Source organism: Aulonocara stuartgranti (genome assembly GCF_965226115.1).
Source record: "Aulonocara stuartgranti genome assembly, chromosome: 7".
In the NCBI taxonomy this organism is placed as follows: Eukaryota; Metazoa; Chordata; class Actinopteri; order Cichliformes; family Cichlidae; genus Aulonocara; species Aulonocara stuartgranti.
In genome coordinates, this window is record NC_138945.1 from 59802908 (window position 1) to 59828218 (window position 25311).

The following is a 25311-nucleotide window of genomic DNA, read 5'->3' on the forward strand; positions in this document are numbered from 1 at the left end:
TTATTTTTTTTATAATAATACTGAAACAGTACAGAGGAGTATATATTTTTGAGTTATTTTATTTCATTATTTTAATCATTATTTTAATTATTAGTTTAACTTATTATGAATTGTATTATTATAAATATGTCATTTAGCCGAATGAACCTGCTTTTACTTTTTTTTTTATAATTTTTTTAGTGAGGTCAAAATAATTGTTTTTAAATATTTTAAATGTGTCTATTCACCCATCCACTGGCTTTCCTCATGTTTGAACAGATATTAAAACTAAGATTGCATTTATTTCACTTTATCTTTCTTCGTTATTTCTCACTAAATTACATTACATACGTAAATATTTCCATTTTGAATAGTTCATTTATCAAGATCCAGTGTATCATTTAGCTGTTCACTTAATTAAATGACGGAATGTAATTGATGAAATGCATCATAATGTTCTCCCAGGTGGTCAGATACTACATCTATGTTCAAATTTAAATGTGCATGGGTATGAACACATATATTAAACACAGCCGTTATGATATCGGCACGCTACTGCATAGATGCAGAAAAAAGAAAAGAAAGACAGGAGAGAGAAAAACAAAGACTGTATTGAAGCTGGTTTGTTCTTTAATGTTTCCAGTAATTTTTGTAGATTACCTATAGGTGGCAGTATCCTCTGTCAAATAAACCCAATACAGCTGCTCTTTAACCAATTATGGTTCAACACATTATTCACTTATACTCATTATATAAATCTCCAGGTTGCTCTTGGATGTCAGTATTAACTTTGAGGTTAATATTCAAAATAAATATTCTGTACTCTGTGCAGATATTTTCAGTAAATTCCTCATATGGAGTAAGAAAAAGCCCATACAAAAATACATTTTAAGGCAAATTATTTATTGTATGTATTCCTGTTACGGAATATATGTTAATCAATCTAATCATCTAACTACATTATATGGAATACAGTACATTAGTACACGGATAGAGAAAAACTGACTTCTACGGCCTGTCTGACTGATGCCAGAAGATTTTATTCTGGTCTTTTTCCAATGATCATTTCTTAGACTATATGAGAAGGTATGTAGCAGTGACTCCTTTTCAGGGTGCACTGCAAGATCCTTGAAGTACTGAATGGGATTGTCTGCAGAAGAGGCCACCATCTCTCCATCTCCTTCTCCCTCTCTGTGCTCTTTTCTCCTGTCCAGTTCTCACTATTCGTTCCTATCCCATCATCAGGCACATCTGCTTCTTTTCCTCTCTTAGGAGAAATGAGGGTGGAAAAAGGTGTAGGGGGAGAATTTGGGAAAGGTGATGTCACAAGGTGTGAAGGATGAGAACAGTGGAAAAACTGAAGGGTCAGCGCAACAGTGTAGTACAGTAAGAGCAATGGATAGGTGGGGAGGGAGAAACAAAGAGAGAAAGGGGGAAATGGGAGGAGGGGAGGGTGAGAGGACAAGAGAGATGGTGTGTGGTTGCCAAGCAACAATTGATAACCAAATCCCCAAGCACCGTGCTTGTGCCGCCCTGCCCTCCCTCCAGGCTTGAATTACACACACACACATGTACAAACAGACACATGCACAAGCACACACAGGCACTTTGATAGACTAGGTTTTATGGTTTTGCTTTAATTATTCAATTATTCACAGGGTGATGATACTAATAACTTAAAATATCAACAAAAACATTACTACTGCAGTTGTGCCAGACTTTGAATTTATATTGCAACTTTTAAAATTCGATGCGATGTGCAGCACATCTTTAGAAATGCAATTTTATAAAACATGATGGATAGTACTGAGATTTATTGGGCTCTAATACTGTACTTTGCTGGTAATTTCACTCGTGCACTATATGTGTGAAATCAATGCAGCTGCCAGCCTAGTATTCTCATTCATTCTCATGTGGGACAGTTAGTCTGCTTGCTGTCTAGCATAACTGGTAAAGATTGTGCAGTCAAAGGCAGTAAATTCTCCCCTATCTCCACATTGTAGGCAATGATGAGAGGTTTTGAAGTATTTTAAAGAGAAAGCCCTGAACCTGTATATATTTGACTGCATATGTTGTGTGGGTGGTATGCCAGTTAGTCCCTTCCATTGTTTTGTTTTTCTGACTGATGTTATAAAAAGAACAGAAAAATTACATATTTGCTACTTAAGCTGCCCACCTGAGAGCAAGCACACATGGTGCCTGTTTGAAGAAAAACAAAAGTTATCAAAATTTATTTCAAAAGACCACAAAAGTTATTCATTTCAGTTCAACTCAATTCAATTCACTTTATCTATATAGTGCTTTATTGTGTAAACCAGAGACCCTAATACAATAATTCAGAAAAACAGTCAAACTGAGCAAGCACTTGGCAACAGTGGTAAGGAAAAACTCCCTTTTAACAGGAAGAAACCTGTTAAAGGGGAGAAAGAGACAGGACAAAAACACACTGTGAAAGAGAGCCAGAGATTAACGATAACTAATGATTAAAAGCACCAATTAAAGTTATGCTTTTTAGTAATCATTTGTGACACCATAATTATACCTTTTCCTTTTATTGCCTACACAACTACTGTTTGTCATAATTGCATCCGGTTAATTAAGGGACAGACAAAAAGAGCGGGAACAGCGAGAACGAGAAAGTGAGTGAGTGAGTGAGAGAGAGAGATAGCGATAGCGAGAGAGAGTCTGGCATCGCATTCAGATCCAGTACCTGTTAGAGCGCTGGATGGCCGAGTGATCAGATTAGAGGTGTCAGTGTTCGTTAATCTGTGAGGGAGCGACAGGCGGCTACACGCGCTGCTTTCGCCCGTCGTTTCATTCAGCGGCGGTAGAGGGGAGTGGAGCAGATTCTATATTGACGTCCATCGGGGAATTTCCCCTCTTTTTTTTTTTACAATGGATTCCTGCGGGGTACGAGCCTGGGTGTTTCTGTTCCTGCTGTGGCAGGACGGTTGTTGGGCATCGCAGTTTCCGACACAGCTCATGTAAGTAGGCTACAGCTCTTGTAATCCTGTTTCGATCAATTGATGTTCTGGTTTGCAGAGACCTTGTTTCAGGGAGCTTTTTTGCTTTCTCTTTTTTATTCTCTCTCTCTCTCTCTCTCTCTCTAATGAAACACTCACGAGTGTATAGGCTTCATGGTGTGCGTGGGTGTGAGAGGGTGGGCAGGTCATTTCATTCATGCGGTGGTCATTTTGATAAAGACAGCTTTTTTCAGACCTCTGCCTGCTCGCGTTGTTACGCTGATTAATGTTGGTTACCCTAATCAGCAGTTTGTCACCGGTGGCTTGGCGAGCCGTGACAGCTCTTCTATGAAGTTGTAGCCTAGAGGAGAGTGGCTTTGCTCGGTCCTGCTGCTTTAGCCAATAATAAATGATAAAAGTTGGCGTTTTTCTGGGGACCCTCATTGGCCAAGAACCAGGTGATTCTACCCTTTGAGGTTTGTTCCTCATATTGTAAACTGGAGTAAAACGCCCCTATTTTCTTTTAGAATATTTTTTGGATTATCAACATAATATGTAAAAAAAATATGCTTAAGTATCGTTTACAGGATATTTAAACTGTAATTGATAATTTATTATAAATTTATGTAAAATCTTGTAAAAGGTGCTTCTTTTCTCACAAGAGGGGAAGGCCTCTGAGAGACATTAATTTTCCTTCATATCTTAAAAATACAAACTTTCGCTTACTGCAAAATAATATTTTTGTTTGATATTAAACTAGATAGCCCCCAGGGTAACCTATTACATCAACTCAAAACTATTTTTTTCTTTTCGTTTAAAAAAAAAAGTTATATATTTGTTTCGTTATATTAAATATATTTGCGCTATTCAAACATGACCAGGCCACCATCTTCTAAGGAAAGATGAAACGTGAATGAGTCAATATATTTGTCAGAAAGGAAATTTCCGGTGGTGGGGGTGTAGAGAGGAGGGGGGATGGGGGATCTTAAACCGGTTTACCCAAGTAATAAAATAGCCAAATATGGAGAAAAAAGTATATCTCAATAATTCCAAGTCTTTTTTTCAAAAGATGTTTAAATTCAGTATTGCATTGCTGCCAGAGCATATAATACTGAACTAATAATAATCATACGCTTATCCACAACCACAAGACAAGATTCTGACTCATAGATGGAAAGGAAACATTTCTTCTTTATCAAAATGTAAACAGTATCAGAAAAGATGAAACAGTTGCTGAAATGTTCACTGGCCTAAACTGCTCTGGTCTGTTTAGATTATAGTAATGCTGCACTGTTTACTTTGGAAGACTGATCAGTGCACCCACAACAAGTGCTCAGAAAATCCAGAAGCCATTTTATTTGAAACAGACTTACTGAAATGTTCTACATTTTTTTTGTGTAGCTTTAAAAAAAAGCATTTTTTTTCAAGATGCTTTCTGCATTTGATTTGCTTGTGGATAATCTCCTCGCTCTTATTTGTAAACTTCATTTACTGCTAACCCATACTCTTTCTGTCTTGTGTTCTTTAGACCTGCTGGCAAATTGGCCAGGTTTCAATTGTAGCGATCCTCAGTTTCATTCAGCTTCTTCTCTGTGACAAGCTTGTTCTTCATCTGCAGAGAAGAGCTCATCCTGTCAATAGAAAAGAAAATGAGACTCCAGCTCCACCTTCTTGAACAGCAGCAGTCCTCCTTTGGCTCAGGTGCACTGAGAGCTAGAGGGCCACTCTAACCACAATCAACAGCAGGTGAAGAACTGCTGTTGGAGATGGTGGAGCTGGAGACTGAGTGGAGATGGCATATGATTTATTTATTTGTTTGTTTGTTTCTCTCCCTCCCCACCACAAATAGATTCTCCATCTGTATTAAACTATATTAAATAATTCAGTTTCACCACCTTTGTATCTTAATGTCCCTTCCTCTTTTTTTGTATACTTGAAAAACATTTTGCTTAGAAGTGGAGGATGCTGTGGGGATTCATTTTTGAATGAAGAGCACAAACCAGATAGTCCTTGTTCTTCATACTTCTTTCTTGCCAAATGGACTAACAAACAGTAAGCATGAAAGTGATCAGTAAAAACATGACTGTCCTTGCATGCTTTTCTGCACGGCACAATACCAACAAAGATATTTGTGAGAAATAACTGATGAATGAAAATAGTTCCAGAAAGAAGAGAAACTAAAGAAGTTTCTTTTTTTCCTTTAAAAAAAAAAATTTGTTATATTGTGCAAGCTAATGAGATATAATAGAATTATTAAACATAGGCATCATGAGCAAAAGAGATATTAAAATGAACTGTATTTTACACTCTGTTTTATTAAGTGCATCCTCCTGGATTACACTGATCAAATGGATGGAGAGAAAACATTTTCATTATGGATAAGCTGTTCTGGCAAACTGTAAACACCTGCTCTTCTGTCTCTTGACAATCCTAAATAGCTCTGTTGTTAAAGTAGCAACTCTGGAGACAAAGCATCTTACATTACCTTAGTTCTCTTCAGCAACTATTTAAAGTTAACAGAAAATAAAACTTACTTTAAAGACATCGCATGGGAGTTTTTGAATCTATTACTGTGAACCCATGTCGGCTGTGGTAGGAATATATCACAGTTCTACTGTTTGTCCCACGGTTGTAGAAAAAAAACAACAACCCCCCCTCCCAAAAAAAACAGATTAAGGGTCATGAGGTGGTCAAGTAATTTTGATGTTCAAACCCTTAACTTCACATTAAAGCAACGTTTATTATCTAGGTCATGTTGAACAGGAACTGAATTGGCCACCTGGGTGTCAGGGGCTTCAGAGTGAGGGCAGGCACTGCAGGTTGTTTTGGTGCAGCTGGTGTTTCCATGCCTCATTCTGCTTTTCTGTCTGGACTGGACCTGCTTCAGTCTTTGCCTCTATAATGATGCGTAATTAGACTGTGGTTTAATACAGCCGCCTACCGAGATACACATCATGGGCCAGCTCATTACTCTCTCTAGTTCCAAAGTGATTGTACCACAACATCTGTCTCTCTCTTTCCTGCCTTGTTTCTCTTCCTCTCTTTCTGTTTTTTGCTCTCATTTGCTCTTCTTGTGTCTGTAAAACAATGTAGGGCAGTGCCTGACCCAGTTGCCATTGGTATATGCATTTGTGTCTGCGTATGTGTGTTTAATTATCCAGCATTGTACCACAGGCTACAGTAATCAAAGCCCAGAAACCAGAGTAGAAAAATGTTGCTACCTCAGCTTAACAACATCGACTTTATTAATGTTTATTACAGGCACCTCTGGATCACCTTTTTGATTTAGCCATTGATAACAGCCCACCTTCACCTTATGATGAGTGCTAGAGTGCTAGCGCTGTGAAAGATGATAAAATGACACAGATCAGAGTACTTTGCCTTTTTAGTCTAGAAATAGAATAGATCAAATTAAACAAGATGGATGGTGAATATGAGAAAGAAATATCAATCAATCAATCAATCAATCAATCAATCTTTATTTATAAAGCACTTTTCATACAGAGAAAATGTAGCACAAAGTGCTTTACATAGTTAAAAGCAGCCCACCCCACCCTCCAACTCACTCCCCACACTCTCAATACACATATATCCCCCCACCCACACACACATACACACACGCGCACACTTAAAGAGTAAAAATTGGGCTGGGCTCGCATGAGCCAAGTGAGGAAACACTATAACAGGGAGCCGTCTGCACCGGGAGCCGGTCACAGACCGCAGCCTCCAGGCTGGGCACACAGCAGGAGGGAGGCAAAGGAGCCCCCCAGCCAGTCTGAGAGCCCAGATATATATATATATATATTTATTAGTAAGGTGCAAGGACACCATGTTCAACCACTACAGCTTCACTGTGACTCTGCACTGATTCTACAAGTGTCTGAAAGTCTACTGGATGGATGCAACACCATTATTTCAAAAGACATACCCTCATTTAATGATGGTGATGGAGAATGCTGTTGAAAACATCAATTCAAAACTTCCCATTTGGGAGACTGGATTGAAGCAGCAAAGGTAATAAAATATGATTTACACCAATTTCATAGCATTCAGTGACACCTTGTGCCCCAAGGCTGGTGCATTGTCATCTAAGACAAGATTACTTCAGTCAGGATAGATGTACTTTATCATAGGGAAAGGGTGATCAATCTGAACAACTTTGTATTGATTTGCAGTAAATCCTAATTAAAAAGAATATTTGATTTCAAATATGCATATAAACTGACAGATATGGCTTTGGGGTGTAGCATTGTTCTATACTATTTTCCTCTGCTGCAGGAGTCTAGTGAGGTCTGTACTAGTAAGACCAATTCCCTTGCATGTTGCAGTGCTTGGTTTCTGTGTATACATAAAACAAATGAGCTTTTCATATAGATTTCCAAACAAAGTGAGTAACAAAAAATTTCCACGCACCCATACTGTACTTGAAGAAGAGCACATGCACACATACCCTGGTTATCTCACAACCAGAAATTTACGCTGATAAGATTCCACAGAAGCTAAACTCAGGAAGTCAGGTGAAAGTGCCTCTGCCTTTCTGAATGCCAAATTCCAGGAAGCACACATACACTCTAAATCACAGTTGACTTGTCTGTGCTTCAGGCTTCAAGAGCTAAGGTCCACATAAACACACACAGTGTGTAAACAGTACAGTTTTGTTACACCCAGTGAACAACAGGATATTAAAAAGGGTCACAAAATACTTAAAGTCATGCAAACCCTGGCCTATACTGCTAAAATTACAAGGCAGAGAAAATTATCATTCTCTTGGTAAGGTTGTCAAGTTGACAATGATTATTATGAAACAATTAACAACTTATGACAGCAATAGATCAACACAAAATATGGGTAACAGGCCCATCAGCATAACACTTATAATCTGTATTATCCAATAGGCCATAGGTTCAGTGGAAATAAGCAGCCTACATGTGACAGGTAATAATATTTGCAAAGTTCAACTTTCCTCAAATCACTATGGAGTTTAAGAAGCTGTACTTTTTTCAAGTTGGAGATTGAGAAGCAAAGATTAAAATCTCCTGACTTACACTAGTAAAGCTTTCCCTAAACTACTGTATTTCACATTCACTATTTCCTGTGTTATTCCCTATCTTGCAAAGTGTCTCATCTTTCTCCACAAGTGTGCTTGCTTTGAATGTTCCTCATTCACTGTGGATTTTGTATCCCTGATGCATTTTTTCCTTGCTTTTTGATCTTCTGAACCTTTCTGTCTTGCCAACCCCCTCAGCTGTACTAAATGTCACGGTCGATGTTTTTCACGTAGTAAATTGAATGACTTTCAACACACCGCTGCAATGACAGTTTTTGAAAGTATTTTCTGAGTATGAATATCTGATTTTCAATGTTTGTTCCTGCGTGTGTGTGTGTGTGTGTGTGTGTGTGTGTGTGTCTGTGTCTGTGTGTGTGTGCATGTTACTTCAAGGCAGCCGAATTGTGAAATGGATGTTAATGAGAACCTCTCTATGCTATATAAACTTGTCATCATTCTCATACAGTATACATGGCAAAAAAAGTTTCTACATCATTGATCTGCAGGGTCCATGACCCCTATATGGGAAGTCTGTTTCAGCTCTCTGATTAAAAAGTCCTAAACTCTGATTCTATAAGTCTCTTACCCAGTAAGTAATGCAGAGTTCAGCTGGAGCCGATATATGTGAGGGGACTCACCCCTCTGACTGCCTTGTAATCATCCAAATGTCCTCCACTGTCGTCATCTGATAAGAAAAATGCCCGAGTAGCCTTGCAGGATCGGCCTTATCACCACCACTCATTACTAAACGGCAGCTCCCCTCTCAGGCTACGTCCACACGTACACGGGTATTTTTGAAAACGGAGATTTTCCGTTTTCGTTTTAAAAAATAATCCCGTCCACACGTAAAGGCAGAAATGAAGAAAAACGCTGCTAGGAACATGCCAAAGCAACAGGTGGCGATATAATCCTAACCTGTAGAAATGTTGACCAATCAGAAGTCTAGAAGCCTCGGTGGGAAAAAGTAAACAAAGCTGGGGCATTGAAGCAGAACCGAGTCATATGTGTGGAGGGACAGTAACTGTGTATATGTAAGCATTTAAACATTGCAGAGAGTACAATTAACAGTAACAGTATTGTAGAAATTCATTTCACCGAAACAATAACGTGGCGCACAGTGTGACGTCAAAAAAGGCGCACACCTTTGACGCTGCGTTTTCTCCGTTTTTCTCGTCCACACGTAAATGCAAAAACGGAGTTTTCAAAAATATCCACCTTGGCCGGAGTTTTTAAAAATCTGCGTTTTCAGTAACCAAAAACGGCGTTTACGTGTGGACAAAAGGTGCAAACGCATAGAAAAATCTGCGTTTTCAAAAATACCCGGCTACGTGTGGACGTAGCCTCAGTTGGGCACTTGTTAATAACTGGGTTGATTTTAAAAGCCAAGACAATAGGCCCCAAGGGAGTGTTGTATTCAAATGACTAGAGTAACCTGTAAGAGTTATTTGGACTAGTAAAGAACGATACTCAGATTTTTACCAATACTGTTTCACAAAAGGTTAAAAAGTGAATGTCTACAATTTAGACAAATTGCAGGAAATGTTATTAAAGCAATTTAGCAGGAGCAAAGCAAAATCAAATAGTAATAATCACAAAACAACAATCAAATCACCTGAACTATAATTATCTTATTAACTGACTCTGAGCTAATGCTGATTTTATTCTTATCTTCCGTGAGGAGAGGTTGGAGAAAGGGTGAGCACAACCAGGCCTAAAGATGCACTTATCCCCGTGTTCTGAGTTGATGATAATCACCCAACAGGAAATGAGTATCCCTTGGGAATTTAGTGGAAGTATGTTGTACACACGCGCACACACACACACACACACACACACACACACACACACACACACACACACACACTGAGCAGAGAGGAAAGCCAAAAATATACAACCATTTTGCTGGTCCACAGGTCGGGCTGGGTCAGTCCCTCTAGCGTCTCTGCTGTAATTTTCAACTGTGAACATCTCAGGTCCAATCTTCTGAGCTGCTCATCTCACAGAAGACAAAGGGGAAGAACCCTATATCTCTTCTTCACTTAACTTTTCACGTTCACCCTTTCTCCCCTCTCTTACTGGATGTCACATCTTCTGAGACGACCTCTAACTGGGGACATCCAGTCACATTATTGGAGATTATGTATCGGAATTTCAGGAGCAGGACCACGCCTCCAAGCACACTCCGGTTGTCATCTATATAGGTTCCCCCAGTTCTGCAAGCTGTTCATTCTCGTTTACGTGCCCCACCCTCCCTCCCTCGTTGTTCTCAATTCTTTAACTTCTTCACTCCTATTTACTACGTGGGGATCTGCCAGGCCCGGGCGCTGCCGCCAGTCCCCTTCGAGGCCTTCCCCACACCGCAGCTCAATTCATGTCCAAGCTTTCACCTTTACCTACTAAAACGCTGTCAAACTTAAAATGAGGACGTGGGCCCAGCATTAACATCTAATCACCTGATGTCCACCCACATCTTATCTATCTCTATTTATCTATCTGACTTACGTGATTTAACGCAAAGTTTAAAGTTTAAATTTTAAAATCACTTCATTACATTTCATGTCATTGTTAACACAGAAACCCCATCACATTTAAACATTCAGTCACATATGGATATAATTCACTTCATGTTTCATTCAGTTTATGTAATTCTACTTCAGTTAGATTTGTTTTTAGCAGATTCTCAAATGAACATTTGTTGTAACATAATCCCTTTTTAATTCAAATACAGAGGAATACTTTCTTTTACTTTCTTTTAAAAACTGTGTTTGTCAATCATTTTTTAATACAACTTCTTTTTATTAAATCATACTTTTTATCAAAAAAAGTCAGACATTCATAGACTGGTGGCTCCTGTGTGTCACTTTCACCCCTACCCTGCACGACACACACATACACACACACCCACACATACCAAGGTCAGACTCTGTAGAGGTTCTCAGTGAGGTCTGTTATTAGAATCAATGCACAGGTTACATTTTCTTATTTAATATCTGGGTTACACTTACACCTACTCATTTTCAATATACCTGATGATATTCTGAACAGTATTAAGGATAATTTACTATCAGCAAATTCATTCATTCATTACAACTTCACATCACCTGACAACATGTGATTATCCTAACAAGCCACTGTCTCATATCATGCATAATGTCTTAGGTTCTACTCTTCCCAGTGATCATCCATGGCCACTTTGTTCAAGTGGTACATAGTGAGTAATGGAGGAGGATGAGACTAAGGTATAAACCAGTGTGTGGCACAGTGACTGATGTACCACGACGACACAGAAAATAAATAAATAAAAATAAAAGGCAAGCATCAGGTGAGCAATTTTCACTCAAGCGAATGGGTACCATCATTGAGTCTGTTGTTTGGTTGCTATTATTCGTACATCAATGGCACCAGCAGGCTGGAAATGATTAAAGCTCTTTGAGGTATAGAAAAGCATGTTGGTCTTAGCTACCGCCCACCTCCTGCCTGTCCACTCACATCACTGTCACTAGTCACAACAATAGCTGGCACTTATCTGATTGGTTGACTTCATGTTTGAACTCTCTGAAAGCAATTGTATTAGTTGACATGCAGTGACACAAGCTTTATTAGATGACATTGTGTTTGTTTCTGGTGATCTGGGTTTGATTGGTTGACATTTTGCCCGACCCACAAGAGTGATTCTCTTTGACCTTGTTTGTTTTTGCATCAAGTGACTTGGTTGGTCTTTTCAGATGATTGATATACGGTAGATTGAAAGACAGTTTAACTGAAATGCATGCAACGTCTCTTCTAAACTGGTTATATCTGAGCTACAGGATTGGTTGTGTGCATTTCTTTGCCCCATAGGATTAAAGAATGGGTTGATCAGATGCAGAAAGAGCTTGTTACCCTGGCAGACACAGCCGCAGCTGGGAAGAGCCTCACTCAGGTATAAACACCGGAATATACACAGACATGCATAAAATCTGAGCATAATCCTATTCCTTTCTTAAAATTTAAGTCAACCCCTTGTATATTTTCCCCTAAATGTTTAAACTCTTAATTTCCTGTGAAAATTATATTTAGTTTTAACAATAATTTAAACAAATGAATGTGTGTACAAAAAGTCTTTTTTGTATTAAAACAGCAATTACATTTGTCTTTCTCCATGTAGATTTTTCTGAGTAACCAGCACCTCTACACTGTGGAGCAAAACGATGCGGAGGAGCTAGTGGCCAGAGCAGCCAGGAACATAGAGCAGCTGCTACACAAGAGGTCTGCTGCCTTGGAGGTAAAATTCACTCCTCTCAAAGGAACCAACTGTCAGTTTGCAATTTGTTTGTAGCTTTTGATGCTGCACAGGACAAACTCTTCAAGTGCCATGACAGCGACCAGTTTTCCATCTGTTCTTCTCTAAGACTCCACCATGGATATTAAATAATCAGAGTGTGATTGTAAAAACCTAAAGATAAACTGGAGCACATTAGGTTTTGGTGACACAGGGATGTTTGTGGTATTTAGTCATTGTAAAAGTAATACAATACAAATAACAGCAGATGAACCGATTTGTCATTCAAGTGAAAAATCACATCAGGAATTCACTTTGGGTACATTTAATTCATTGCAGACCAGGGATGAAAACTGCCAACACGGATAAAAGCAATTTGAAAAAGATGATAAAAAATTAAGTTGTTTTTATGTTTTTTTTTTTTTGTTTGTTTTTTTTTGTTGTTTTTGGCCTGTCCCGTTTGGCTCTTTTGCCATCAGAATTGTTGTCTAAAGGCAAAGAAAGATGCCCAACGGATTTACTTTACCAAACTGACCATCCCAGCCTTGCCGTAATGGTCCATTTGATTCACCTTTTATTGTTTATTTTATTTTCACTTACTGAATACGGGACAGACTTGACTGGGGGAAAGAAGGGGAGAAAGAAAGAGGGAAAGAGAAACAGCTGAGAAGAGGGACGGGGGAGAAGGGCAAAAGACAAAAAGTTGTTTTTATGTTTGATTTGTCTTGAACAAGCACGACACCCTGTGCTATGTGTAGATTTTGTGACAGTCCCAAAACTAAAAGCAATGAGATACAAAAGCCTTCTGTTTTCTGAGCTGCATCTGTCACAGACAAACTTGCAAAGTCATGATCATGTGTTATTAAAGGCAACAAAAAAGTTAAAGAAAATTCAGTCTCTATATAGCATACAAATTTAATAAAGGTAGCTGAATTATGTTTATTGATGCATATACTGTATGCATCTGACTGGAGATTTAAATCTTCACATACATTGATCTACATCCACATACAGTAAAACGAAGTTTAGTTGAATATCCAACAATCACACCTACCAGCACAGCAGTTGTAAATGGGGAGAAACTATATTTTTATGCCAAACTGAATGATTGCTTTTCCTTAAGTAGGACACAACATATAACTGTAACAGCATTATTGTGTAAAGCATGAATAGTTAAGTTGAGTAATTCACAAGTTATTGCCCAAAACGTAACATATAATTCTGCATTAACACCACCATCTGCGCATTATCTATTTGTTTGCATATTTTTCTGGCTTAGTTTTCCAAATGTGGTTGTTTTTTATTTGGTTGAAGTCCAAAGCCTTTAAATAGAGTATCATTCAAAACATTTTTAGAGTGGTTTAGTAACAGGATCTTCTAGTTGTTTTAAAGTACACAACTACCCAACAGTTGTTCAGAACAACCTTTAGGAGGTCTGTATTAGGGGTGCAACGATACACAAAATTCACGGTTCGGTTCGGTTCGATACTTTGGTGTCACGGTTCGATATTTTTTCGATACAAAAAAATGTTCATGCATTTTTAATTTGTCATTTATTAAAATTATAAATATATCTTTTAACTCAAAAGTACAGTTTTTAAATTTAACCCTAACCCTTGTGCGTGTTTTTTATTTTGACAGCGAATGCGCACCTGCGGACCACTTATGTGCAGCCCTGGTTATTTAGCTCATCATATCGCAGCCACAGAAATTATTTTGTCCATGAAACCATAAAGCTGCACTTTCTTTTTGCCTTATTGTCTGATTTGTCATAACTTCTCCGTTTTGTGGTAAGCTTTTCTTTGGCTGTCACTTCTTCACCCTGACCTGTCTTATTTGGCTCAGCAGAACTGAAATGCTTTTACACATGCACTCACATAAGCTCAGCGATTCTCTGCGCGATCAACCTCTCACATGTTTAAGCTTGCTGCGGGAGATTTCACTTGTCATGTTTGCATAGTAAGCTAACGATTAATAAGACGATGTCAGAGGAATTGGTGCACAAATTATCATCACTCACAGATCAGTGCTGTCGCTCTCTATACACAGTTCGCACGATTGCAAAGTGAAAGCAAAAAAACAAGCGCAAATTCAAACGCGACTTCAATATGTCACATATTGACAGTGGCTCACCGATGCCAATGACATAATTACCCAGCTACATTTCTGAAAGAATGCAAAAGCATTGACATATATTTTTCCTACAATAGCCCGACGGGCAGGGAAGAGATCGCTGATGAAAAAATCGCTAGCTCCGGGACGTCGGGCTAGCGATATTGCAAGCCCTGTATCTGATTGAGGAATCACTCATCTTTGGAAAAGAGAGTTTATTACAGAGAAATGTCTCTTTCCAAAATAAAAGCTATACTATCTGCTTCTTCTGGGCTATATTCTCAGCAGCATAAGGAGAATCATGTGCTAACAGCTGTCTAAATGACTCGGCTAAAGTTAGTAGCATGCTTGCTTTTTTTTGTCTGCTTCCACTTGTCTTTGCACTAGGATGATGTCGGCGTAAATGTGCAGTCATATTCGTTGTGTTCCCACTAGTGCTTTCAGGTTAATCTCGTTGAAATGACCTTAACGCCACAACACGGCAAATCTCCGTTAACGAGCTACCGCCGATCGCTCCGTGCATGGGGCTAGACGGCCAACACGTTAACGAGCTAACTGCGCTAACACACTAGTTCACACCAATGTAATTGAGCATTGCATGGTACATCCAACATACTGTTTTACTTTAGTCCATGACTCACTTACCTTCAGGGTCATGCGTCACATGAAAACCAAAATAATTCCAAACGCCAGATCTGAATGAGGTTCAATTTGCCTGTTGCAAGGAGAGCTTAACTTCTGTCTCGCTAGCTTGCCCTGCGCTCTTCCTTCTGACTATGCTGTCTGTGTTGAGCGCTCAGTGGATCTGCGCTCGACAGTGCAGCCTAGGCGGAGTAGTCGAACACAGATTCACTGAGCGCTCAACACAGACAGCATCGTCAGAAGGAAAATTGATAAAATAAATTACAAATGTTGTATTGTTCGATACATATGCGTACCGAACCGAAAGCACTGTATCGAACGGTTCAATATCGATACGAATATCGTTGCACCCCTAGTCTGTATGTTATCACAGTCTAAACCTGAGGAGTGCGTATTACTTTTGATGGACATTTTATAGCCAACTAATGTTTCTGTTATAAAGGTATGTGTGTGTGACGATTTATAAATCTAATTTGGCTCCATAGTAGAGGATAGATGCTGTATGCTAAAGGAACAGTGGGTGAAGCATATACTTAAAAGAGTAGAAAGCATGGACTGAGATCTTTCTTCTTTTGGACTGAATGTGATAATGAGAGCCTCGACCCTCGGGATGTTCTCCCCCCCAATTTCTTTCTTTCTTTTTTAGGGCAGAGATTCTCATCTCCACTAGGAGTCTGAATAGCAAATTGCCTTTTTAAGGCCTTGCAGTTGTTGTCTAATTAGTAATGGAAAGGGAGTGTTTATGAATGTCCATAAACATGTGTCCTGCCAAGTGTCTGTCTTTTGTTTGTTAAGTAAAGCCACTCATGTTCTTATCAATTTTCCGAGTGCTGGTGCCACAATTTGCATCAGCAGCAAAGTGAATATTGGCTCTACTGCATGGAAAAGCAGTAGAAGAGAGAAATGGCTGCAATACTGGGCAATGTTACGGTGTATTTTCTATGTGAAAAGTTCATAAGGGTAGGTGGTGGGTGGGACGTCAACTTTATGTTGACAGTTGATCCAACCTCCACACATCGATCACGTCTCACTCTTTATTATGCCTCATCTTCTTTTATGAGTAACCTCAAGGCACACTGATATTGGATTCTCTGTCATGAGATGTATAGATGAGAAGATAAATGATAAATGCATGCTGGGAAAGAGGCAGGTCCACATGAAAATAATGGCTATGTGGATTGATGGACAGATAGACAGTGAGCAAAGGATCATAGTGAGAGCAGCTGAGGAAATAAAGAAGGCTTTTAGCGAATAGTGCGATTGGTTTCCCTTTTGGGTATAGTCTTTCTAATACTTGCAGACCGCATACAGTAGGAGTGAGAATAAACACCAGCAAACTCAAACCAGAAGATAGTATACAGGAAGCAAACTGTCCCACTAGATTTCAGTTGTGCTTTGAGATTTTTGCTGACCAATCTTCTAAGTCAAAGGAGGGCTTTTTGCTCTAAACTTTATTAGGCAAAATGCAGGAAGCGAATCTTCATTGCAACTGGGACTTCCTTTTTTGCTCAGTGCTTTTGATATGAGGTTGGAAGTGACTCGCAATGTCAATATAATTGGAGATTGCCCAAGGCACTCAAGCCATTTTCACTTACTTGACAAGTGCTTTCAAACTTGCATCCTCCCGTTGGCTTTCGTCTTTCTCTTTCTTGTGTCTTGTCTGTCTCTCTTTATCTGATATCTAACTCCGTGTGATGGATGACCTTCCAAAGGCTGCAGCTTACCTAGCCACAGGTGTGTGAAATAAGTGTCCATTTATGTGTGCCTATTCATGCTTTCATAAAAAAGTGTGAGGCAGAATGTAGCATGCATTATTAATATGTACTTGGCTGCACACTGCTAGGAGAGATCACTTTATCAAAGGTTTTACAATGGATACTGTGGCTCGAAGCCCAGTGGGGAACACTCACACATTTAAACATGGAAACATTCACCGTTTGGACTGTCCACCTGCCCACTCACTGATCCACCCACTATACATCATTTGCTACATAAAAAACTCAATAGGGGATATTGGCAGACAGTTGTTTGATAGAGCTTAGGCACTGAAATGTAGCCACCTACACACGCATGAGCCAAAGGGCCAAAGTACCAAAAACTCCTCTATAAATTTATAATAAATTCTAATGAATGCATATTTGCATCTTTAAATTCAGACCACTTACTGTTGATTTCCATCTTATTTTTATTCTTGTTACTTTTATTATTATTATTATAATACAGAGAGCATAGTCCATATGCTTAAACAGATTTCCATTATAATGGATTTATCTCAACCAAGAAAATTCTTGCCTCTTACGCTGAATAAATGGCTATCACACCTTCATAAAAAAACAGTATGAAGCTGTGAAAGGGTCATTAGAGTAAATAATTCTGCTTAGGGTGATATCATAATGAAAATCTTGATGTCAAATACGCTTGACCACTCGGCAAAACTGTGTGAGACTCTCCTGGCTTGAGTCAACACATCTTGGAGAGATGAGTTGATTCACAACACATCTCTCCTTCCTACATATTCAGCTTGTTATCTGTTTCCCTGAATGCCTAAGTACACTGTAATTAAAGGCTCAATTATTGATACAGCTAAACTTGTGCTACAAAAGATAAACTAAATAAACACTGAAGAAAGACACTGATGCATGCTCACACATCAAACTCCCTCTTTAGTATACCTACTGCCCACACAAGTGCCCTGTGATTGTGTGGGGTCCCACAGTTTTTTTTGGACATCCATTTGAGGTTTGCTTCATTGATAACATCACTTGAACTGAATGTAACATAAAGCAGATGTTGAGTTTTGGTGTTGCAGGCTGAGTTATCACTCTAAATAATATACTAGCATATTTTTAGACACTTGCTCTTTGAATGGGTTGTTCCCTACATCCAGAAACCACATATCAGCCGCAGTTATTTGTTTTTACTTGAACAGTCTGCATGGGGTAAATGTGTATGTCTACAGTACTGTATGTGTGTGTCTGCACAATTCCTCTTTTCTCCTGAGGTGAAGGGCTCTATCCAGTGACTAATGAGCCACTCCACAGCATTACTTAGAGTAATCCCTCAGCCTGCAGCACACAAAAAAGGAAAGAAAGTCTACAGGACACAGGTGGTGGTGTGTGAGACTCTGCGCTGTAAAATGGGGTGTGTTGGTACATGGATATTTGCAGATTAATGTGTCTTTGCTAAATAATCTTAATTTTACAATGTTGGCAACATGATCATGGAACTCTCTTACAGAATAGCATTTAGCAGTAAGTTGATAAAATACTTAATTTTTTAAATATTTATTTTATTATTTCGATTTAATGCAGTCTACAGACGGATACAAGAAAATCAAAAAGCCACAGTTTGTGGCACATACACTACTTGCTGGCCTTTTAAGGCTAAATGAAATAGAAATAACAAGAAGGAACAGAAGGAGCACTGTCAAGCCCTACAATGTGAGCTCTAGTAGGCTACTCATGTGCATGTTTCTGACCAAACTGTCAAAATCAGACTCATTGAAGGTGGTATGAGGAGCCAGCATCCTTTAATGGGACCTGTGCTCATGCAGCTCGATTGGCATGCTAGATAATATTAAAGCTTGTAGGTCCACCACTGGTCGCAGTTGCTTTTGCAGGTGATAGTGCAGGCATTACAACGTTTGCCACCACATCTCCAGACTCTTTCATGCCTGTGACATGTGCTCAGTGTGAACCTCCGCTCATGAAGAGAAAGATAAGAAACAAACCAGAGGAAGAATCAGTCATGTCTGTGACCACCACCTGCAAAACCATTCCACTTTTGGGGCTGTCTTGTTGTTGTCTTTGCAGTGCAACTGTTGTCACTCTGCATCAGATTAATTCACAATGGTTTTATGCTTTCCAACTGGAAAGATTTTAAAAAGATCTCTGAATTTTAACTGAGTTTGTGTTACACTGAAATGATCAAGTGTTCACTTGTTTTTTTACCAGTGTTAGCTAGCTGCTAACTAGCAGCTTATGTGTAAAACTCATCTTAATAAAAAAGAAAAAGAAAATCCTGATTTTGAGGCCCAGTCGATGTGATCTAATACATTGATTAAAACTTTGCTGTTAGAATTTCCTAACACGATTAGCCCACTGTCTTTAATTATATACCTTGTTGGATATGCTAGCTGGTACAAAGTTTTTGTCTTGGTTATTTGACTGTCAGACTGACCAAAATACAAGCAAATCAATGACTCATTGACTACTTTGACATTCTGTAACTTTATCTATAGTAGACATAGAATAAACAGTAAAGTGGTAAAATATTATATTTTTCAGGTAGTCTCCACTACCAAAAACGTGGTATTAGGTAAATCTGGATTGTGCAAGAGTTGGCAGTTCGTCTTGTAATCGGAAGGTTGCCGGTTTGAGCTCCAGCTCTGACAGTCTGGGTCGTTCTGTCCTTGGGCAAGACACTTCACCAGTTGCCTGCTGGTGGTGGTCAGAGGGCCCAGAGTCTCCAGTGTCCGGTCGCCTCGCCTCTGTCAGTGCGCCCCAGGTCAGCTGTGGCTACAGTGTAGCTTGCCATCACCAGTGTGTGAATGTGTGTGTGAATGGGTGAATGACTGAATGTAGTGTAAAGCACTTTGGGGTCCTTAGGGACTAAGTAAAGCGCTATACAAGCCATTTACCATTTTTCAGTGATTACTTCACTTAAAAGAGGGAAACAAATGCAAAGTATGGTTCAAGACAAACAACACAATATCATAACATTGGAGTGCTATTTTTATATATTTATACATATTTATATATTTTACGTATTAAGCATATACGGAGGAAAGAAATGTCCCAGCTGTCTTTCAGACATTTCCCTATAATGTAAGCATGATATGGTAATGAAAACATTTAGATTACAATCATATCAATAATGAAAAAAAATCATAGTCATATCTATAAAAGTGTCATTCTCAAGATTTCCAGGGTAATGCTGCAAAGTTCAGTTATCCAGTTCCCTCTGTTTAGAGATGTGTGTTAAGTGTTTAATGTGGTATTTGTAGATCTCTTTAATGGAGTCTTTGTACCCCAGGTGTTGGACCATATTTTTATTAATCTGCTGCCTGCTGTCACAATGTTAGAATAATGAGCAGAAGACGCATTTATGTGTTTGTGTGTGTGTGTGTGTGTGTGTGTGTGTGTGTGTGCGTGTGTGTGTGTGTGTGTGTGTACCAGTGTACAGCAATGAGTAGTAGCTATGACACGATCAGAGATATTCTAGTCTCCAGAACAGATGTTACTCTACATCCCATCACAACTGTGCGCTGATCATACTGTATTAAGCAGGTAAACGGTGTTTTTGTGTGTGTGTGTGTGTGTGTATGTGTGTGTCTTTTTCTGTGAGCATACATTTATATTTATTGTTTGTGTGATAATGAAAAGAGAAGGGGGGGAGGACTGCAAATAGGAAATTCTAACTAGACTTCTAGTAGGCCAGGGACAATAGCCTAATACGCTAATCAAGATGAAATCCAAACTGTGTTAGTGGATTACAAAATGTATTAAAGCCTTTTGTGGTCTAAAGATACTGTTCCTTCAAAATTAACACTGATCAATGCCAATTAAATGTGGCATGTAGCATTTTTCAGAATCAGCATTTCCATACTTTGTAATTATTGCAATAATTGAGATGAAACAAGGTAATTAGGATCAGCTCTTACACTAGCATGAGTGTCTCTCTGCCGTTCTGCTCTCAGCTGCGATTACTACCAAACAGTATATCTATGCTTCCTTCGCACATGTTAATTCTTTTACAGATTGTTATATATTGTCTGTAATCTAATTATAATTAACCAATAGACAGTGAAATAATAATATTTCGTAATAATAAAATCCTTATCATTGTTTTTCCTCGGGAAACAAGCGGAGATAAACTGAGCAGTCAGAAAATTGCAAAGAGTAGAAAAAAAATGAAATAAATGTTTTTTTTAATACTAAGATTTGTTTAATGTAGATTTGAAACATGAAAAAATTAAATACTGCAGTTATCACCACATATGATAGTGGTGTATAAAGGACAATGATGTATATTTTCCTACATATTATGGTGTTCTGTATGCTTATGCCATAGTTTTGGACATAAGGTTTTCTCTGATTTGAATAGAAAACGTTCATAAAACCAGAAGATATAAAAGCTCAAGTTTTAATTAAATGAACATTAATAATCTAATCTTAATAATCTTTTTGTAACAGTATGGTAAGCATTGTACTCATGATTGACAAAATTGATAAGTAAATAATAGGTATATATATATATATGTATAGATCTTAACGGTAAGTAGGGATGGGTATCGTTTAGGTTTTATCCGATACCAGTACCAAACCGGTACTTCTGAAACGGTGCCGGTGCTTAAACGGTGCTCAAACCGGTGCTAAAAGAATGGAGAACACAAAATTGGTCCAAAAACCTCTCATGTTCAGCTGTTTTTCTTATAAAAAGATAACAACGTTAGCCTTTTCTGCAGCTATAGGGGATTTATGGTATCAGTCTTGGCTGGAAGCAGTGCTTAAACAATGGAAAAAACACAAACTTTGTCCAAAAATGTTTAACTGTTTTCCACTTTTTCTTTGGTCATTTTAGCCTTTTTTGCCAGGGTGAAGGGAGCATCTGCCATCAAACAAGAAGACAGCCGCATGTAACTACGATGGTGTTTGCTAGTTCACCTTACATGCATTAATGTAATAACGCGGTTAGCGTACTCAACGTAAATTACACACGAACAACATTAAGCTACTCATGCAGAGAAGCTGCTGCTGCTGCCATCATCATCCCTCATCATTTCTGCTACACTGGCAGGGCAAGGGGCCAGGACTCTCCTCTTCGGGTTTTTGGGGGATGTTGCTAACTCCGGGTCCAATAACAGGCAACCCACCTGCAGTAGATGTGCATGGTGTGAGGTCTCGCAACAAGCTATCAAATACGGCGCATTTCTCGGCTTTTAACAAAATGCTATATGTCGCCAGGTGTTTTATCAGATTCGAGGTGTTACCTCCTTTGCACAGTATCACAGTATCACCTTAAAGCACTTGTTGCAGGCTGCTGAGTTTGCATCTTTTGCTGTGAAGTACAGCCAGAGTTTTGACCACTTCGCCTTGGGCATTTTTAATCTGTAGCTCTGCTCTAAAAGAACCTACATACCTGGGCCCGCCTACTATCCTTGGAAACGTAAAATGATTGGCTAGAATCTAAAGTGTATGACATATCAGGAAGAAAAAGCACCGAAATAAAGCACCGAAATGTGCGCTGCTTTTTGGTCTGGTTACTACCGTTTATGTCAGAACCGGTGCCATAATGGCACTGGATACCAGTACCCATCCCTAATAGTAAGCATACAGTAAGCACACCTAAATCTACAGTCTCTCCGTGTCAGAAATTCTATATTATAAGATAAAGCACATGCAATAACAGAGAGAAAACCCCAACAATTAGACACCCAATAGGAGTTTTTGATTGGTGACAGTGGGAAAGAAAAACTCCCTTTTAGACTTCAGGTAGAAGCCATCTGCCATGATTGGTTAGGGGTGAGGGGAGAGAGACAGGACAAAGTACACACTGTGGAAGAGAGCCATTCTTGTTGTGAAGTGGTAAGCATGCAAGGTTTCTTTAGATCAGAGTGTTTGTAAATCATAATAACAATTTGAGGTTGTACGAGAGGCTTTCAGGGGGACCGTCCAAACAGTTGTGACTGCATATCTTTGAACACAGCTGATATACTACAAGAACATGGCATTCTCCAAGTGTACTGGAAAGAAGTATATTAATACCAATTATCCATCCATGGTGTCCACATAGGGGATATAGCTACACTTAGCAATAGATCTCTGAGATACATGCATGACAACAAAAAAGCCAAAATACTAAATGGAATGGGGAGCAGGTGTACATTTACTGTTCCTATCAGCAAGGCTCTCCCATGGGTTCTCGCAGCTGCAGATACCTCAGGTCTGTCACTCTGTCTCATGCTTTCTTCCTCCTTTTACTATCTCACCTTCTTCTCTGTGGATACTTCCATCCCTCCCACCTTTTCTGTCAACTCTCTGTTCCAGTACACCCAGTGCTGTCTCCTCTTTGTTCAAATCCTGGCCTTTTGTCACAGTTCTCTGTCAAACTGATATTTAAAATCAACCTTTTAGCTATCTCCTCTGACATCTCTCACTGCTTTATCACTCACTCTATTCTTCTGCCATCTGTCTCTTCTTTCTCCATGCAGCTTTCATTTTAAACTACTACTGTCCTGTCTGTCTGTCCTTTGCCCTGCTCTCCATGTCTTGCCATGATATGAATTCATTTATTTTCTTACTCTTTTTGTTCTCCTTTATGTATATTCCTGCATATATGTAAAGTATTTATTTATTAGACACGGATGAAGGTGTTTTTGTTTGTCCTTTTCCAAACACGGAAACCATCCCGTTGCTCAGTAAATCATCCATAAGCCACCCAGCTATATGTTTTCCTCATTCCAGTGTTCATTCTGATGAGCTTTGTTTTAATGAGTTTACTTTGAAGGCAGTGATCATGCTGAGTCAGAGTATTGTTTTTTTTCCTCTCTCTAGACTGTCCTTTCTGCTAATACATCTGCTCGTTAATTATGTCCTTCCCTCTTCCCTTTTCAGAGTCATCTCTTTCTTTTCTATTATTTCTTTTTTCACACCTCCCCCATTTTTACTTTTTTTGCCATCCATTTGAGACGGAGCTCATTATGGCAAGTAAAAAACACGATGTCTGGACACATCAGAACTGAGAAAGAGTAAGATAAGAGCGAATGTGGGTGTTAATGATCATTTAGACTGTTACTACTCTTGTAAGTATTGCTTTGTTGTCTGTGGGAGTTGGGCAGTGTGCACTGAACAGCCTATTGATTTCAGTGTCTGGAGCCTTTAGACACACATAAACACACACACACACACACACATATACACAGGGTGTCTGGGATGCTCTGTGAGGTTTAGCAGAGCCTGTCTCATCTTCTCTGTCTATCCTTTAAGCTGTGCTCTGCTTTCTCACTAAATGCATGGTGGGCTGCTGGGCGGCCCTGGCAGAATGACAACTAAGAGTGGTGAGAGCAGGGCAGAAATATCTCTCTGTGGGACTAGTAGGACTACCTAGCACTCAGGTCAGCTCTCAACGGCAGTAGAACAATGATCCTATACATCAGTGAGTATGAGTAGTTAAAAGCTGTATCTGCCCTATTTGGCTCTTAGAATATTAATCTGCACAGCAGTTGTTAGAGTCATCATGAGGTCATTTTTATGTTCATCTGAGAAAAAAGATAGAGCTCACTACTAACTAGCTTCAGTTGCGCTGCCTGTAGGTTTTATTGAACATTTTTGTCATAGACTGCATTATTCTTGAGAACTCTCTCTTGTTCCCCCTGTTCTCCCTGAAATCTCTAAACCGCCTCGTCCCCCAGAGAACACGACCCAACTTCAATGCCACGTTGAATGAAATGTAACTCGGTTTTTAGGTATATTTAGATGTCTTTTAAACATTTAACCAGTAAAAATTTTTATCAGTACGAGTCTGAAAACAACTTCTCTTCCCAAGAATCATATACCCAATTCTCACTCTCCTGGTACCCATGCTACGCTCTGCTGCCAATTGCAGAGGAGTGATAGTTCTTCTCAGGTCTCCAGTGGTCATGAACTGAAAGAGTGAGCTCATCATGGTGTCCAACTTTCACAATTAGTGAAAGTGAGACTAAAAAACCATTAGGTCGGGCGTTTTGCAGAGTGTAATCCATTATAGTGCAAATTCTCACTCACTGAGTAGCCTCTTCAAATCTAGATCCCTCAGTGCAAAGCACATTTGATTATGTTGTTGCTTTCTTTGGCTAGACTGATAACCTTTGTATGTGTTTGACATAAAAAAGAGAGAAAGAGAGAGAGGGATGCAAGCAAAATAGAAGGGTAATTAGGTATCTTTCCTCGCACACTCATTCTCACCCTCCCCCATATCTCCCAGGGGGTAGTGGAGACTCGTCAAAGCCCTGTCATGAATTTTTAACATGCCTGTTGGTCTCTTAGGAAGCGTGTGTAGATGTGTGGTATCTGCATGTGCATGTTCATATACAGTCAGGCAAAAAAAGGGATTTTCACATGTGTTTTTTTCACACAAAGTCTTATATAATTCATGAATGTCACACTAATGGCTTAAGTATGATGTACGATGTATCAGGAGTTGAACAGCTGTTGGTTATATGCATGTATCATTTCTGATACAATGTTTTGCTGAAGGAGAAACCCAAGGGAACATATGGATAATGCCTATCCATATGTTTTTAGACTACCTTGATTATGTGTTCCTGT

General features: G+C 39.1%; 2 protein-coding genes and 1 long non-coding RNA gene across 9 annotated transcripts in view; 2 read left to right on the forward strand and 1 right to left on the reverse strand.

Moving 5' to 3' along the window:
- The first annotated feature begins 1786 nt into the window (after positions 1–1786).
- Positions 1787–25311, forward strand: part of LOC309710431 (voltage-dependent calcium channel subunit alpha-2/delta-1) — a 79818-nt gene continuing 56293 nt past the window's right edge. For 5 of the 7 annotated variants that reach the window (XM_082539873.1, XM_082539874.1, XM_082539869.1 and 2 more), the window contains exons 1-3: positions 1788–2963; positions 11830–11911; positions 12137–12253. In XM_082539873.1, the coding sequence (XP_082395999.1) occupies positions 2875–2963; positions 11830–11911; positions 12137–12253 (288 nt within the window). In that variant the 5' untranslated portion in view covers positions 1788–2874. Of the gene's footprint in view, positions 2964–11829; positions 11912–12136; positions 12254–25311 lie in introns of all 7 variants that reach the window. The other 2 variants (XM_082539868.1, XM_082539870.1) reach the window with 2 other exon arrangements.
- LOC309710436 lies at positions 3069–15082 on the reverse strand. Its single transcript, XR_014277714.1, has 2 exons — positions 15008–15082; positions 3069–4573 (listed from the first exon to the last, which is right to left on the reverse strand). It is a non-coding gene; the product is annotated as an uncharacterized lncRNA (long non-coding RNA).
- Positions 15266–25311, forward strand: part of LOC309710434 (uncharacterized protein) — a 55203-nt gene continuing 45157 nt past the window's right edge. The window contains exon 1 of the mRNA XM_082539888.1: positions 15266–15296. The gene's annotated coding sequence lies outside the window, so the exon portion shown is untranslated. The remainder of the gene's footprint in view (positions 15297–25311) is intronic.